The 13,968-nt window shown below is 47.2% G+C and overlaps 1 protein-coding gene across 1 annotated transcript; it reads right to left on the minus strand.

The window, feature by feature from the left end:
• Nucleotides 1-360: 360 nt before the first annotated feature.
• LOC102384109 (embryonic pepsinogen-like) lies at nt 361-13,692 on the minus strand. Its single transcript, XM_006025285.1, has 9 exons — nt 13,637-13,692; nt 12,979-13,135; nt 9,567-9,684; nt 8,434-8,552; nt 7,132-7,331; nt 6,205-6,318; nt 4,412-4,556; nt 2,768-2,866; nt 361-498 (listed from the first exon to the last, which is right to left on the minus strand). Exons 1-9 carry the CDS (start codon nt 13,690-13,692, stop codon nt 361-363), a joined length of 1,146 nt encoding a protein of 381 aa, XP_006025347.1.
• Nucleotides 13,693-13,968: the final 276 nt, after the last annotated feature.

The following is a 13,968-nucleotide window of genomic DNA, read 5'->3' on the forward strand; positions in this document are numbered from 1 at the left end:
TACTTTCTACTGCTTTATTTGAGAAACCACTTTTGATCAAGGAATCAAAAGTGGGGTAACAGTGAGGGAGAAGCAGTCAGAGCAAGGTTTGCATGTACGGTTGGAAGTACAGTAGGAAACGTAAGGGGAATATGATGTGGCTGTGTTATGGGGTGGTGGGTATGTCTAGCAGTTTGAACTGGGAAGTGTTTTGGAGCTTTTATTGTATACAAATAAATGTGTGGTCAAAAATTCTGAATTATTCCTGTTTTTATTTCTTGATAAGAATTTTATCAACTGTATACCAGAGCGATCGTTTACAGAGATATCACATGTAAATTGATTGCAGGATGGATCGTAGCACCAGCTGCTGGCTGATGTCTAAACAGACTTGGCCAAACCAACCCGGTTGTTTTCCCTGTCAAAGATGCTGTAATACTCCCTGATGAATACATCTCCCAAGATCCACAGGTAGCTAGCCGTGGCCTGAAAATTACTTTGGCACTCTCCTTGGCCAACCTAGATTTGGACCAAAAGAACCAAACATTAAAATAATTGGTTAGTAAGTCTTATTTGTTTCCAGAGTGTAACAAATGGGCATCCCGGGGCCAGTCTGAATGTTGGCCCACCTACTTGTTTTAAGGCAAACCACCCGCCTGTCTCGCCTGCTGTGCCCTTGATGAAATCAGTAGAAAGTTGATAACAAGGAGGAAGGTTGCCCATTTACTTGCCCTGATGCCAAGGGCCTATACACGGCTCCGAACCTTCCCTTATACCATGTCTCATGCTTCGGAGATGGCATACATGGCCTAACACCCAGCCTCGTACTAGGACCTACACTCCAGTTCCTTGTGTTGGGACTCTCACTCCCATGCCCTCACACTAGGGTCTCAATCCCTGTGCCCTCATACTAGGCTCTCAATCTCACTCACTCGGGGCTCCCAGTCCTCTTTTCCTTGATCTCCCTGCTGAGCTCGGGACCTTCTTGGTCCCCTCATGCCCCCACACTGGAGCTTCATCCTCTAACTGACACTGGGCCTCAATCTGCTTGAACCTCCGTCCCCTTGCCTGACACTGGTACTCAGTCCCCTTGCCCAAGGAGCCTCATACCCAGCTCCCTCATAGGCTCAGGGCCCCACTTGGCTGGAGCCTCACACCTGGCTCTTTCATACACCTCAGGACTTGCTGTCAGCCTGGGCATTGCCTCAGGTCCCTTCACATGACTTGGGCCCTGTCACAGGCCTCACTGTAAGGTTAAGCTCTTGCTTTGTCTTTGGGGTGTGCTCCCCTAACCTTTCTCCTCCATGGGGTAACCCACAAGCAGCAGGGGCTGAGGCTTTTTGGTGCCCCATACTCGCCCTTCACTGGGGAGGCACAGGTGTGGCATTTCCTGGAGACTGCCCCACCACTGGCAGTCCCACCACACCATCCAGCTGCAGCAGGGTGTAGTTTTAAGTCATGCCCCAGGACCAGGAACTTCCAGTCATCCCCATAGTTCCTGCCCTATACCTACAAGATGTTATGAGCAGCAGCTCCAGCCAGATGATAATCTCTCTGCCGGCTGCTGGCAGCAAACTGCAGGCTACACTGCTCAGAGCCCTGTTTTTATAATAAACAGCTGGGACATGTCCCCAATCAGGTAATTGTGCCTGACTGGGAGTGCAGCCACCTGCAAGCTGTTCTGCTGTTTGCTCAAGCCCCTTTGAGTAACAGAGCACACCCTGTTCTCTGTTACATAGAGGAGTTGGTTCTGTCACTGAAATTCCCAACAGCTTTATTTAGTCAAGTTTTACAGGGCAAAATCCTGTCACTGGCTCCAACTAGAGCAGCAATTGGCAATATTCGTTAGCAGCTGGCTGGAATGACCCAGCTTGGGTCTGACACCGGCTGGTGCTAGGACCTGGCTGCTGATACCAGTTGCTTCCCCTTGCTGTGGCCCAGCAGAAGCTCCCCCTGCCTGGCCATGGCATGGGCAAAGCCCCTCCGCCATCAGACTCCCATCAAAGCCCCCCAGCTCCACAGGCAGGTTACTGTAGCTCCACAGGCCGATCGTAGCCCACAGGCCGTAGGCTGCCAACCCCTGATCTAGTGATGGACTGGCAGAGCCATTGTGGCTGGGGGGGCAGCCAGCTAGTGAGCTGGCAGAGCCATTGTGGCTGGAGCACCAGCAGGGATTTAGAGCCTTAGAAATATAGTAGAGCAGAACATCAAGAGATCATCAAGTCAACCATCTGCCCCAAGGCAGGGTAAAACTAGATGAAGGCTAGCTTCAATGGATGCTTATCTAACCCATTCTTAAAACCTTAAATAAAGGAGCTCTCGCAGCATCTCTAGGTAGCCTGTTCTAGCACACTTCTTGAGTTAGAGGATGTTTCCAGCTATCCAACTCAAATCTTCTTTTCTTCAAATTAGGCCAGTTCTTTCTTGTCCTTCCACCCTGGAGAACACTCCTACTGATGCCTCATCACCTCTGAGCTGAGAAGAATAACCCCGCTTCCTGTCTTACATAGGATACTGCTAATACACTCCTCAGGCAGTACTTCAGACCTCTCCTAGCAAACCTGATACAAAGCCTCCTGATGTCAGTCTTTCTACTGATTTCAATAGGCTTTGAATCCCCAGCTCCTTATCCCCAAAGCTTTCCCACAAGCCTTTGCTCTGTTCCCCAAGCCCTTCCCCCTGAGCAGCTGTGCAATGGGAGGGGGCAGCTGAGCTGAGACTGAACCCAGTCATTTAGCTGTGCCCCACCGTGCTATTGTGTCCCATGAAGAAAGACTCCATATCATACCTGCTCAGTGTAGGCTGAAGGAGGCAGAGGGAATTGGATCCCATTGATTACAAAGATGATATCAGGCAAGCTGGGAATGTCATTGCAGTTGACCTTAAACTACAGAAGACAAAAAAAATGAGAGAGAATCCAGTTATGAAAGAAACAACATGGCCATTTCGCAAAGCAAAAAAGAGTAAAGGGACAGTCTCAGACGCTGAGTGGTTTGGGGTCTGGATAGCACTTGGATGGGAGACCACTCTGGAATCCTGTATTTGTAGCAAGAAGTCGTGCCTGAATGCTTTGAGAAAAGTAAATTATAGAAAGCTAATGGGTGCATCTACACATCGCCCTACGTTGCCATAGTGATGTGCTACGTCACCATACGGCATACTATGGTAACATATGGATCACATGATCAGCAGCAACTTTGCGATGGTGGCAGGCTCCACGGTTTTAGTCCATCACTACGGCAAAGTAGTGGCAAAATCTAAACATGTGCTTCATGCATGGTGCTGTACAGGAAGTTACTGCGTTGTGCTTTAGTGCTTCCAAAAGGAAGCACTAAAGCACAGTGATGTGTAGACATGCCCAATGAGCAGCAGGATTAAATTTGGTCCCATTGTCACTGCTCAGAAATAGATGGAACTAGGTAGAGTTTGGATTTAGGTTGTTTTGGCTTTAAATTAGGCAGGCATTTGGTTGAAGACATCATTGGTTTTCTCTAGAGATCAACCACATCTGAAATGATTATTGATTCATATGTATAAAAGCCTTAATAATTACCCACTTTCTGTTTGTTAATTCCATGGATAACCAAACCAGACCATCATGAGCGCATCATCCTGACTCTGATCCAGCCCAAGAGAAAGGACTGATCATCCCAAAAAGAAATAATTAACTGTTCATGTAACAGTTATAATAAAATAAATCTAGAGCTTCCAGCCCTCTGTCCTCCCCCTCTCACAAATGTCAAGTCCTAGAGTCAGCCAGGATAGTGCCCAAAGCTAGTTTAGGATAAATTTTCTCCCCTAATTATGTTAATGTAACTCCTAAGACCTTCATACCTATAAAGTTTTTAATGTAACTCCTAAGACCTTTATACCTATAAACCTATAATTTTTTTTCCCCCCCATAACTAAAGCCTTATGGTTTATCCCCACATATGAGTTAATCCAGAATAAATCAAAGGTGTTAACAACCCTAATGGCCATGTTGGGCTAGTGCATGCCAGTTTTGATAGCCAACTGTACACTTGGGAGTTACGTGGCCTTTGCCTTCCCACACTGACCAAGCCCTATGTACAGTTGAGTCAGCTGGGGGCAGCTTTCAGTGCAAGTCCAGATCGGGGCTCAAACTCATGCTGCTGGAGCTGTAGTAAGACATACAAATCATTTTGCTGCCAAGGACCCATCTGAGATAAAGTAGTTATTTGGACCAATAGGAAGTAGGGAACTAGAATAGAGAAGGTCCCACAGGAAACCCTAGGACCAACCAGGACCCTGCGGCTTTTGCATTGTTGCTTTTTCTGAATTACTAGTAAAGCCAAAGCTCAGGAAGTGGAGTGAGGCTGAGCCTGCAGGCTCTGCTGGGAATGCTCCAGGGACTCAAACCCTTTTCAGTGCAGGGTGCAGTGTGACAACAGGCTCCCACAAGGACTCTCACCTCGCCATACTGTATGAGAGTAGCTCCAATGACTTTCTGTAGGTTGATGACTTCTGCTGCAGGCCCAGCCAAGAGAGAAGTGCCGGTATCAACAATAGCTTGGCAGCCAGATTCACAGGTGATCACCTTGCCATTCACAATGATGCTGAGTGATTGAAAACATAAATAAGGTGCTTGAACATGAAATAGCAAAAATGTACAGGAGGCTGTAAAATGTTAGACCTTAACAACAGAACAAACAGCATTACTTCCTCAGGCTCAGGCCTCAAGTGGCCGACTCAGTAAACGCGCTGTCCTTACACAAGCCAGCTCTCATTGCCTTCATCCTGATGTCTGCCAGAACAAGGACTCCAGGAGCCTGGCCTCCATACAGTCAACTGCCATAACATGAAGGATGCAACCCAAAACCAACTGAAGTCAAGAGGCGGCTTCCCACACCCGCTAAGGTTAGCACCAGCTCCAAGAAAACTGGCCCAGATCCCAGTCCAGCTCCTTTGGCATAAATGAACTATGACAATTCATACAAGTTGAGGATCTGGAACGGGTCCATGCTCAGCTGGGGCTGATCCAGTTCCTAGCTCCAGCTGGAGGTGATCAGGGCCCTGACTGAGTAATCCCCAGGGTCCACAGGAAGAGGTCCCACCCACACTGGCCTGTAAGCTCAAACCTCCCAGCAGACGGCTGTCTGAGCACCTAGACTGCTTTGTGTGTCTCCTGGGCTGCTTGGAACCTCGCTGACCTGCCCGACTGCTTGCTTTCGCCTACATCCTGAATCTTGATTTGTGTGAACCCCTACCAGTACCTTGCACTGCCTGAACCTGTGCCTCACTCTTGCCTCGATCCTTCTCTAGGTCCTGTCTGTTTCTACTGCTATGCCTGCCTGATCCCATCTTGGACTGGCGTTCCTGTCCTGTCTGTTCCTGAGTGGTCCTGTCCTTGGCTTGGACTTGCTGGTACAACCAAGGACCTTCCTTGGCCCTGATCTCATTACAACTCTGTCTTGTTGCTGATACCCAGTTTGGGAATCAATTGCTTCAGACCACTGTGTGTGGAAAGCCTCCGTGAAGCAGGGACTACATCGCTTCAAGATGGCTAGGGTCAATGATGAGCTAGAGAAGAGGAATCAGAAACTGGTACTCGGCATGCCAGACCAAGTTTAACTGAGTTTGTATGTGCAACTTCCTGGAGGATCTGCCTGTCATGCATCGGACTTCTCAGCCACTAAAGAAGCTGTGGTGGTACCCAGTAACCTACCAAGGGTGTAATCCTCATGGTCTCCTGAGACCAATGGCTCCCAATGACTGATACCCAACTTGACCTCAGTGCTGTCTATGGTAAATCCTGCTCTAGCATGTCCCCTTGGACTGATGGCCCACAGCCCAGTCCAACCTTATGTGTGCCCTGTCTGTCCTACCACATATCTGGAATGGAGATGATAGCAGAAGAACTTTATAGTGATTATTGTAAAAGTCCATAGGGATGTGAAGTGACATCATTAGGGTCACCCAGCCAGTCAGTGCGAAGGTTGGGAACAGATTGGTTTTCTAAGTTCCAGGCAGATGGGGCCTGGGGCCAAATTTACAAAGGTATTTAGGCACCCAAGGATGCCCATAGCATCTAGTAGGATTTACCTTAGGGCCTAATGGGGTTAGACACCATTGATATCCTGGCTTCTAAAATCAGTGTGAGTTAGGTACTAATGAAGGAAAAATGGGTGTTGGGTTTATAATTGCAACTGTGGAAGTGTACCAAAATCCATCATAGTTATTTAATCACCTTTGTGTGTTACATACCTGTCCATTGAGATCTGCCAATAGCCCTGGTAAGAGACAGGGATCCAGTGGATAGGGCCAGTAAAGTAAGATTCATCGATTCCACCAAAAATGAGCATACTACCAAATACCTCTCTAAAAATGAGGAATGCATATAATTAGTTGAAATACCAGTGTTAGGTGCTGTACAAAAACAGAAACTAAAAAAGACAGTCCCTTTACCAACAAAGTACAGTCTCAGTAATGCACTATTCATAATAAAAATTGCTTTCCTTCAAAAACAAGAGAAAACATGTACATTTGTTTCTAATGCAATCATTTCAGAGAAATAATTAATTTAAGTATATTGCCACCAGCAAAACCATCACTCATTTTTCACCATTTGCTATTCTTCTGTTTAAAATACTTTAAGTCATTTATCAAGGGCAGCAGAGCGTGATTTAGGTGACCAATTACACATCATAACAACTAGTGAATAATTTAGCTCTCCTAGGATACTTTTCACTAGGGACCTGAGAGCACTTTCAACAGCAGTATCCCCTTTTTATAGAGCAAGAACCAAAGGCACACAGAAGAAGATTGTCTTGCCCCAGGTCACATAGCAAGTCAGGCCAGGATGATACCCAGGCTAGCACCATAATCACTGCTTGCTAAAGAGTCACTGGCAATAGCCTACGGACAGGGAACAGGACTTTGTTTCAATGAGGAGGTGATGTGTTCTTGTGGACCGCACACCACCATGGAAGTTGGGACAGCAGGGCTCTACTCCTGGTTCTACCCCTGGGGATGGGTGGCTGAAGGCAAGTCATTGCACCTCGCCATGCCTGAGACTTTGCATCTACAAAATGGAGCTAACAGCAGCAGAGAGCAACCAAAGGATCTTGGTCCCAGATTTTCCACCACACTCCTATGGAAAGGCATAACTTCCACATTTAGCAAGTCACTTACCGACCCAGATACACTGAAAACAGGTGCTGCTTCACCAAATTCTTGAGCATCAAGTTATCAAAGACAGGAATAAGTCCTTCAACAGCTATATCTGGATAGGCCAGGCCCAGTATCCCATCAAACTCAACGTAGGCAAAAACAAGTCCTGGCTCGCTGGTACTTAGTGCTAATGGCTGGTTGGTGTCAATGAAGGAGGAGACCTGGGAAAGAGCAGGGTCAGTTCTTTAGCTCCTTATCTGGCCAGAAAGACACTGAGTTGATGGGTATTTGAAGGAAATGTCATATAAAAGCAATGCTGAGCAGGTAAGACTGTCCTTAGAAGAGATGTTTTTGCTGCTCTGTGCTTTATGCATCCTGAGAGCAGGAGAGACAGTTTACACACACACAACTTGAGTACTCATGGAGTCATTTACTCCGGTTTTCACTCCTCTTCTAGGGCAGCTCTGAGCAGTCAAGCTATCTCCCCTGCCATAGGGGGACCAGACACAGTTACAGTGCCTACTGTGGGCAGCTGGCTTGAGAGAGGTGGTTATGTATCCTCTCATCAAAGTACTCACAGCTCTCAATGCGTGAATATGTGCTGGGGACTTCACTGGAGGTATTTGCCCCAGGAAAAGACAGACTGGCAGGGCTCTGGGGGATGGCAGAGTGGGTAATGTGCTTCTAGAATGGTCCCCTCCCCCAGCTGCCTATTGCAAAGATGCTGGTTTAGCACTGGGGGGATGGCCTTTATGATTGTTTGTCCACTCACTTCTGGCACCACCTCTGTGGAGAGCTATATAAGAAGGGAACCAAAGAAACCAGTGCTCCCATGGGGTGTGAAAGTACTTGTACTCTAAGTATACTCTGCATGGGCCTATGGCCAGGGCAGAGGGAAGCTGGTTGTTGTAAACCTATTGGTGAGCAAGGTATAAGTTTATTGAGCTGCATCCTTAAAAGCGTATTGCACAGTGGCAGAATACCACACCCCACCCCGCCCCATGAGGAGGAGACATCTTGGGAAATTGGATGCCCTATGGCATGTGTCCCTGGGGCAGTGGGCCTGTTTCCCACCTCTTAGCCAGGAGTTATGCACCTAAGTCCTTTTGAGGGTCTGAGCAGTGGTGCCCAGTGGTACAACTAATCCTGTTTCATTGTTTGTGTAACAGCCAAGGCTTAGGTGGCTTTATTCAGAGACTCACCATTTATTGTCTCCTCCAGAGTGAGATCCGCAGTGGATGCAAGCTGGCACAGTGCCATGCCACTTGTGAATCATTGAAATAATGGGGAGGGCTATATCCTTTTTGCCATATTAGTACTTACTAGCACTATATCAGATCCCACAACTCCGGCCATGCTGCCCATGCCATACTGAATGGATATGGTGGTTCCTGCGCTCTGGTAGGTGGAGGATTTTGATGCATTAAACATCCGGTGATTTTCTGCAAAAGAATATTTAGAACAAGCATCAACAGATGCCCTACTATAAAGAAGAAGATAAAGCTCAGCACATAACAAGGTTTACCCAGCTCCAACACTCAGCTGACTACAGTTGTGGGCAGTGTCTCAGGGCGAGTGAGAAGTGATTCTTTCAGACCCCCTTTCCTGCTGTGCGGTTCCTTAGGTCTTAACCATCGGGCATGCCTACATATGTGCTTTATGCGCAGTAGCCTATTTTACTGCGCATTAAAGAGTTTCGCTAAAAAAACATGCAATTATGCTACTGTGCAGTGAAATAAGCTACTGTGCATTAAGCATAACTTTAAAAATACGCACTTTTGGTAGTGCATATTAGGGCAGCCTAGTGCGCATTGATTTAGTATGTCACATTGAAGGTACTAAATTTAATGCGCATTATGAAAAGTGCATTAATGCACACGTAGACGCACCCAGTATCATCAACTCCACTTACACATGGGCTTAACCTTACTTGCACGGATAGTCCCATTAAAACAAAGAAGACAACTAGCACTGTGGGCAGAATTAAGCATAAGCCTCTTTGCAGCACAAGATGTGAGTGATTCTCCGTGGCATCCTGGAGCACCTTGAGATCCAAGGCCGTGGGGTGCCACACATTGTTAGCACTGTTAGGTGTGCAAACCTTATTCAGAAGGTAAACCCAGAGATTTCAGTTGGAATACACAGTGTTATAACCCTTTCTAAGATCTAACTTCTTTGCAACAGAAGAATTGCTGTAGTATTTTTCTGTAGTCAAAAAAATGAATGAAAAGTAAGAGCTGGTATTTTGTGAGGAGCGTCTTGAGCCTATTGTGGGATTCCTTGAGCCTAATAAGATTGAGAACCTGTGACAGAGAGTCACACTGGGAGTTAGCTATGAAATGGGCATTAAAGCCAGGTGTCCTGAGTGGCAAATATAGGGTCTCTCATGCAATCTGTTCCATCACACCATATTAAAGCAGTAGCGTAGATGGGGGAGGAAGCATTCAGTTACTTACGGCAGGCCTCACTCTGGCAGGTGACGGAGGGAACCCAGAGGTTGGATGAACCGGTATCAAATGCAACATTGAACCCCTGAGGGGGGGTCCCAATGTAGATTGTTCCATAGTACTCTGTCTGTTCAGGTAAGAGAGACAACAGTGATTCTCACAGCTAATTATACATATATGTGTGTCTTCTACATGTAAAATACTTCACTTCAGGCATGTGAAATGTTCACAGGAATAAGCACCAAAGGCCAGAGCCAATAGAAGACCTAAGCATCTGGGCAAATCTTGCTTTAGGTACCTAGTCCAAACTTATCAGTGGGAAAGCCCCTTCTCAGCTGCTGCCTCATTTTACATGTGCCTGAATTCTGGGAGTGCTGCTGTTACTGACCTAAAGCTCCTAGGCACTGAAGCTGTACCCCTGCGACTGTCTCAGATTTGAGATGGCAAAGCAGCTTGGGCCTTAGCGCAGACCTATAATTGGTTGGGATCCTGAATCAAGGCTTTCCTCTCAGTGGGTACAGCTACAAATGCAATTAGTGCAGCTGAATAAACTCCAGCACAGTTCACGCTGCAGTTGGTTGCTCCCAGGTGCAGTGTTTATATGTGCATTCAGGCCCGCAGCAAATTGAACCAGGGTGGTGCAGCCCCCTGCCAGTTAGCCTGCCAGCCTGGAGCCGCTCTGCCCTGGCACAATGTGCTACAGAGGGACTGGCTGGGGCACAAGGGTACTACAGCGTAGGGCTAGATGGCAGGCAGCCCCCACACTGTAGCACTCTCGTGTCCCATCCAGCACAGGTCACCATCTACATGTGCATTGTGACACACCAAATAACTCTGCCACAGGATAGTACTTGTGTTGGGCAGTACTATCTTACAACGGAGTTAATTTGCTTACTCCAGTCTAATAGCGCTGCATGTGTAGATGGTGATGCTTTAGTGCGGAGTTAATTAGTCAGCTCTGCAGTAGAGCACACATGTAGTTGCCCCCACTGAGTCCCCATACCAGAGCTGGCTTTTGAGTAGGGCAGATGGGGCAGCTGTGCTGAACATTGTGCTGAGCACATTGCCGCACACTGCAATGGGCCTCAGCTCTAGTTTTTAGACTACGAGGCAGAAGAACTGTAGTTGAAACATGGGAAAAATCAAATTGAAAAAGGCCTTTCTCCTTGTGTTTTAATTGTCTCACTGGGTTCAGACAAGTCGGCTGCTCCATATGCAAACATCTTTGTAGCCATTAGCATTCTTCTGATAATGTTCGTCACTGTTGCAAGCTCTGAACACAGTTTCCAACATGAGTCTGAAAAACAGCCATGTAAAAGCAAGTCCGTGCTAAGAGCAACATCATGGTTGGATGGAGGGTGGAATATCACAGTCAGCCAATGACCCCTACTGGTCTTTGCCATAAAAAGTCTAAAAAGTTTTGCTTCAAAGCTAAATGATCCCTTCCAGACCACTTGCGAATCTTTCAATAACACCAGCATGTATTTTACTTCATTTGGAAATATAGTCACCTGCCTACAAATCTTGTCCATTTATTTTTGTAAATATATTTAGATACTTCAATGGATAGAACATGCTGGTACCTAAATGCAGCCCTATGGTCCTGACCCAAAGGACATTGAAGCCAACAGGAGCCTTTTTACTGACTTTAGTGGGCTCTTGATGGGGGCACAAAAGCCCTTAGCACCAGGAGCACAGAGCTGCACTGCCATTGCTGTAGCATGGCAGGACTTGCACATCTAACCCATGGATGCTTGAGGTTGGTGCCTGAGGCCAAGTCTACTTGCAGGGTCTCATCTTGCAGGGTCCAATCCAGTTGGCAATTCCACCAGGACAGGAACAGGTAAATGCAGTAGGGAGAACATGTGAACCACAGCTTATTCCCAGACACAAACATACATAGATTTCATAGATTTCATAGACATCAGGGCTGGAAGGGACCTCGGAAGATCATCGAGTCCAGCCCCCCGCCCAAAGGGCAGGAAGTCAGCTGGAGTCATAGGATCCCAGCAAGATAAGCATCCAGTTTCATCTTGAAGGTGTTCAATGAAGGCGCTTGAACCACCTCCGGTGGCAGGCTGTTCCAGACCTTGGGGGCTCGGACAGTAAAGAAGTTCTTCCTTATGTCCAGCCTGAAACGATCTTGAAGTAGTTTGTGACCATTCGACCTCGTCATCCCTTGGGGCGCTCTGGTGAGCAAACGTTCCCCCAGATGCTGGTGGTCACCCCTGATAAACTTGTAGGTGGCCGTCAGATCACCCCTGAGCCTGCGCTTTTTCAGGCTAAAGAGCCCCAGGGCTCTCAGCCTGTCATCGTAGGGTCTGCTTCCCTGACCTCTGATCATGCGCGTGGCTCTTCTCTGGACTCTCTCAAGCTTCTCCACATCCTTTTTGAATTGTGGAGCCCAAAACTGGACACAGTACTCCAGCTGCGGCCTCACTAAGGCCGAGTACAGGGGGAGAATGACGTCCCGGGATTTGCTTGAGAGACGTCCCGGGATTTGCTTGAGACGTCCCGGGATTTGCTTGAGATCATCGAGTCTGACCCCCTGCATAGGCAGGCGTTGAACACCATCAGATTCTCGTCTGCCCACTTGCTGAGCCTGTCCAGGTCAGCCTGGATAACCTGCCTGTCTTCTGGTGTGGATGCTTTGCCCCAAAGTTTGGTGTCATCGGCGAACTTGGCCAGTCCGCTTCTGACTCCAGTGTCCACATCATTAATGAAGATGTTGAACAGCAGAAATGAAAGTAAAATCTGGACTCACAGGGACATAGGCAACTGCTAGTGAGGCTACAGGGGGTTACGTGCACCCCTTGACAGGGCTGTCACCTGCCCCTGATGCTGCCAGTGGCTTCTGCGGGTGCTCACCAGCCCTGTCTCCGCCGCTGACCACTTCTGTGGGTGCCCCCCCCCAGACTCAGGAGGCACCAGTCGCTCATGCACAGGGAGCAGAACGATGAGCAGGCCGGGCTCCCGCGCTGCTGCTATTCAATTACTTACTACAAGGAAAGATCTTCTTTTCCCTTCAGTCTGCCTTACAAAATCAGGGTACATATTTTATTCTAGGGCATTTTGTATGTGGGAAAATGTGGTGGTAGGGGCTTTGGTCTATATTGACAGAGAGACCTACCCAGCCAATACATCAGCCTTGGGATCCCTGTGAAACCTATAAAGCAAACATAATGCACGAGGCCGAATTAACCCTGTAGTGGGCCCTAGGCAAACAAACTCATGGGCCCCTGTACTATATATTTATATTAATTTTTTCACTCAATAGTAATAATATGTAAAATAAGAACAACTGGGCCCCTTCTTTACTTAGGGCCCTAGGCATGTGCCTAGTTCACCTATTTGTTGATAGAGCCCTGATAATGCACTTTCCTCCATGCAGCGAATGAATTATTCCAGAGCATAAACTCACGTCAAAAGAGTTCATGAGTGGCTCGTAGACGCCCTGGGAAGCAAACGAATGTGCATATTTGGTGCTGATGTCATAGTGGTGGTGCTTCAGGAAGTCTTCCAGCAAGCCTTTTTCCCTCAGGAGTTGCCTCATCTTCTTCCCTCTCTGCAAATGAACCCTTGTGTGCAAAAAGAAAAACCAACAACCAAGATCCCCAATCACTAATGCCCTACAACAGACTTTTCTTGTGCTCTGAGCCTGAGAGAAACAGTTTGCATTAAAGCCATCAACTCCCATGACATTCGCAATGGGTTTCCTTATTTGGCTGATGGAATCAACATTTTAAAAGGACTGAAATACTCCTCTGCTTATCAAGCATGGGTATAGTGTCACCACGGCCAGCACAAGTGACTTCTCCATTTGGAATGGCCTTGTCCTTCTCATAACTTCCCATCTCTTCCCAGACCTCATCTGAAAAGAGATCTTTTCTCCTTCCCATGTTTAAGCTTTTTACATTTCCTATCCCTCTGTGGTTAAATTAAATGACCTGGGAGCCAGAAGGGACCATGAGATCATTTTATCAACATGCTTTTTTTTTTTTTTTTTGCTTTTTTTTTAAAGCAAGCTGGTTAGCAGCAGCAGCATCAGAGCAAGGAAACGCAGTAAAACAGCAACGTACCTGGTAAAGCCTTCAGAGAGAGCAAAAAGAGCACAGAGAACCACCAAGACCTTCATCCTTCTGTTTCTACAAAGGCTGCTGCAGATGCGGGGCTGTTGAGCATAACTTGCTTGCTTTTATGATCTCAGGTTGACCCTCCTTTTCTATCCAAAAAAGAAATCAGATTACAGGAGAAATTCCAGCTCAATCTGATGATAGAAGATCACTCTGCAAACACCACAACAGCTGACCAAGCACTAACCCCATAGTACACAATTTCCAACATCAATACATTGCACTGAAGAACAGCGCACGTGTTACTTGCTGGAGCAGATTGTGCCTGTGATAATCAG

This window comes from Alligator sinensis, unplaced genomic scaffold, assembly GCF_000455745.1.
Source record: "Alligator sinensis unplaced genomic scaffold, ASM45574v1 scaffold872_3, whole genome shotgun sequence".
NCBI lineage: Eukaryota > Metazoa > Chordata > Crocodylia > Alligatoridae > Alligator > Alligator sinensis.

What these genes read in the sequence shown, in the direction of transcription:
- LOC102384109 (XM_006025285.1), bottom strand. Translation starts at nt 13,692, where the DNA reads ATGAAGGTCTTGGTGGTTCTCTGTGCTCTTTTTGCTCTCTCTGAAGGC. An exon ending in CACTCATGAACTCTTTTGAC is followed by an intron (nt 9,685 to 12,978) that starts GTGAGTTTATGC and finishes TTACCTGAACAG; the next exon opens with ACAGAGTACTATGGAACAAT. An exon ending in CTGCCAGAGTGAGGCCTGCC is followed by an intron (nt 8,553 to 9,566) that starts GTAAGTAACTGA and finishes ATTCTTTTGCAG; the next exon opens with AAAATCACCGGATGTTTAAT.